At 35.2% G+C, this 3886-nt stretch overlaps 1 protein-coding gene across 1 annotated transcript; it reads left to right on the forward strand.

The window, feature by feature from the left end:
• On the forward strand, positions 183 to 2680 carry LOC107629884 (ethylene-responsive transcription factor ERF054-like). The gene has a single exon (XM_016332822.2). It carries the CDS (start codon positions 755 to 757, stop codon positions 2066 to 2068), a length of 1314 nt encoding a protein of 437 aa, XP_016188308.2. The 5' UTR covers positions 183 to 754; the 3' UTR covers positions 2069 to 2680.

Here is a 3886-nt window from a genome sequence, read left to right on the forward strand (position 1 = left end):
ATTATATATTATATGATTGTATAAAATATTTTATATTATCAGTTCATCAAAATTAAACTTTGTACATATGTTTTTTTTTTTTTCTAGAACATAAACTAAACTTCCATACTGAAGTGTAAGTCCTCAACCAACCAATGAATTTTATTGATTTTTTCTGGTCTTATATAAACCCCACTCACTCTCCCACTCTTTTCCTTCCATACTCTTCCCCTGCTTTCCTTCCACCTTCACTTCCCCAAATTCTTTCATTGCAGAAAAGAAGAAAACACACAAACACATAACTCATAACTTTGCTTCTCTTTTGATTCACGCTTTTCTCTCTCTCTCTTCTCTCCCGTGGTTCTGCGCTTTCTTGCGGTATACACAAAATAAGAAAGAACAGAGTATTGAGAAATGGGTCAATTCAAAGTGAAGACGTTTTTTGGCATCCGATTCTGTTTTTGATTTTGATCGGATCAAGCTTGCAAATCAGAACCCAGATTTCAAAATTCAATATTTTCTTTTCCATTGTTTTTTCCTTATATTCTTTGACCATATCTGATTCTGATTTCCAAAATCCACTTCCTTTTTGTGTTTCGCTTTCATTTTGATTCATATATTTATAATTCGATTTTTCACACTGCACCCTTCTCAATATATCTCTGTTCTATTTGTTGTAAAACAAAACACTGAACAAGAAAGTTCTTGGTGGAGCTTCTGAGAGAGGAGGAGGGAGCTTGAAAGATTATTGAAGATTTCAATTGTTGGTGTGATCATGGCTGCTTCTGCTGCAAGGAACAGTGGTAAATCCACAAAGGATGCTGTTGTTGAAGATTCTCATCATCAAAGGGTAATTGCTGAAAGTGGAAGCCAACAAGATTTGGAGATGATGATGATGGATAAGGGAAAAGGCGTTGAGAGGCGGCAATGGAAGCCAGTTTTTGATGAAGCTTCCATGTCAACCAGGCCTCATAAAAAGATTAATCAATCACCACCATCACCATCATCGTCATTTTTAAAACAACAACCACCTCATTTTTCTTCCTCTTCTTCTTCTTCTTCTTCTTCTTCTTCAAGAATAGTGTTCCCTTTTGCATTTGAAGGCTCTCAAACTCAGAATCAAGCAATGCAATTCCCACACCAATTTGGAACCACAAACATGCCTCTCTTCCATCCACCACCACCACAAATTCAGCCATCACAACTACCATTACATCAAAACATGATATCTTTTGGGTCTCAACACCAACAACACCTTCAAAATCTTCAGTATTGGAGTGACACACTGAATCTAAGTCCAAGAGGGAGAGCCATGGCCATGATGAACAACAGAATAGGGCCTGATGGAAGGCCATTGTTTTCGCCTTCACCTCCGGTGCCTTTGAATGCTACAAAGCTCTATAGAGGTGTGAGGCAGCGCCATTGGGGGAAATGGGTAGCAGAGATTCGCCTCCCTCGCAATAGGACTCGCCTATGGCTTGGGACATTCGACACGGCTGAGGACGCCGCCATGGCCTATGACCGCGAGGCCTTCAAGCTTAGAGGGGAGAATGCTAGGCTAAATTTCCCTGAGCTCTTTCTCAACAAGGAGAAAGATCAATCAACAAAAATGGCACAAGATTCTTCTTCTTCTTCTGCTTCGGCATCAAAGGTACCAGAGGCAGAGCAGCCAGAGCCAGAGCCGGAGCCAGAAGAAGACATCACTATGCAGCAGGATTTGAACACTGAGAGCGTGCCGCCGCCGCCAGCGCCACCATTGCCTCCGGCTTCAATGATTGATGACAATGCTGATAATGATTCAGGAGCTCCGCAGTCTCAGGAGTTGGTTTGGGGGGAAATGGCTGCTTGGTTTAATGCAATTCCTGCAGCTTGGGGTCCTGGTAGTCCTGTGTGGGATGATTTGGACTCAAACAACAATCTTCTGTTTCAATCACAAATTCCATTTATGAATCACAATCAGCAAGAATTCAATGACGATGATGATCCTGAAGCTCATAGAACAATAGAAGGAGATAATAACAGAAAACCAGGTTCTTCTTCCTCTTCTTCTTGCCCTGTTAGACCCTTCTTCTGGAAGGATCAAGATTGAAACTTCACTCCAAAGTTTGGTTCTTTTCAGTGATCAAAATTGTGGGTCTTATTCATCTCTTGAAGATTCTTCTTATCAGATAATAATTCAAACTTCTACACCTTTCACATATTAGTGACAAATTTGATCACCAAAACCCACCAAACTTCTATTCTAATTTCTCACTGGTTGCAGATATTTCATAAAACAACCTGTGAATCTTGGATCCTTGAAGCATAGTTTTTCACTACTTCAAAATTTTCTGCTGTAATAAAGGCTGCATATTTTTATAGGCCTTTCAGCATATGCATGGTTCATACTTTATGACTTATGAGCCTTATAGTTATATTAAATATACCCTTGTCCCTAGTGGTAATTTTCATTTTTCTATTTTTTAATCTTAGTTCATTTACATCATTTGTTGCCTTTTATTATGTAGTAGTTGTAGTTTAGCATGACCAAGGTTGAAGGAGACGTTTTTGTGATTTCCTTCTCCAATGGTCCAACCCATTATGAGCTATTTATTTTTCAGCTCCAAGGGTGTGATTGTATAATATTACTACTTAATTTTATAGTTTATGTACATTTTCATGCTGCTTCTAGTTTGAACTGGTATAATGTAATGTATCCTTTCTAGTTCTAGTCATTAACAAATCAAGAACCATGTAGAATTTTAATCCATGTTATTGGAAGTTTTTATTCTTTGTTTATGGAATGGTCGTCCATAAATGAAGTAACATTTAACACTTCGGATCCCCCCCCTCCCTTAAACATCCAAAATGAAGTAATAAAAAGCTGAGATTCTCATTGAACACAATATTTGTGAAGTGTATTCCACTAATCATAACAACACAAACATGTGAGTTGTGACTATTTTTTAACTAAAAGGATCTTGTATATTTTTTATAGGCTCCCGAATTTTAGAGTAATGCTGTACATTCAAGTGTTTTTATAAATTAAGTCTAATTAAATTAAACAATAAGACCTAAAATAATGTTAATTATAACTGATTTTTATTATATTATACTAATTTTGTTAGACTTAATTAACAAAAAGATTTTGACGTGTAGTATTATTTTAAATTTTATTATCAAAATTTAATGTTTTTTTGTGACTAAAATTTAATGATTTGATATAATAAATTATGATTGCCTTTTCTGCACTAATTTTTTTTAATTTGCAAAATTCTAACTCAAGACTAAAATTGAAAATGAGTCAAACTAATTCGTGAGCTAACTCGAATTCGACTAGTTAACAGCTTAATCAGCTAAATTCATGAACTTGTAAGCTAAGTTTGAACCTAGATTTGAGCTCATATATTAAATGAGCTAAATTTAAATTTCGGTAAACTTGACTCATTGACTCGTAAGCTTACTCGATTATATAGTACTTATTATAATTACTTATATTAAATAATATATTATGAATTTTATACTTTTAATTTATAGTAATAATATATAATTTTACATATGCATAATTTTAGGGTAAAGTGTGATTTTGGTTCCTAATGTATAAGTTGAAAATTTTTCCGTTTCGAACCTTTTTTTGCATACAAAAATTGTCCATAAACTTTAACGTATTAAAATCATCTTTACCTTAGGGACCAAAATTATACGGAGGTGGTGACGACAGCGAAGCAGAGGTGAATCGTATTTTTTTATTTTATAATTTTTTTTGTTATGGGTGATTTGGTCCAAAATTTTAATATTTAAGTAAAAAGGACGATTTTAAAACTTGGTTTTAAACCTTAGGGACAATTTTGTATGCAAAAAAAGGTTGGGGACGAAAAAAAATTTCGGCCTATACCTTAGGGACCAAAATCGTACTTAACCCCATAAT

This window comes from Arachis ipaensis, chromosome B03 (genome assembly GCF_000816755.2).
Source record: "Arachis ipaensis cultivar K30076 chromosome B03, Araip1.1, whole genome shotgun sequence".
Taxonomy (NCBI): Eukaryota; Viridiplantae; Streptophyta; class Magnoliopsida; order Fabales; family Fabaceae; genus Arachis; species Arachis ipaensis.

Excerpts from the sequence above, each read along its gene's own strand:
- LOC107629884 (XM_016332822.2), top strand. The coding sequence starts at position 755 with ATGGCTGCTTCTGCTGCAAGGAACAGTGGTAAATCCACAAAGGATGCT.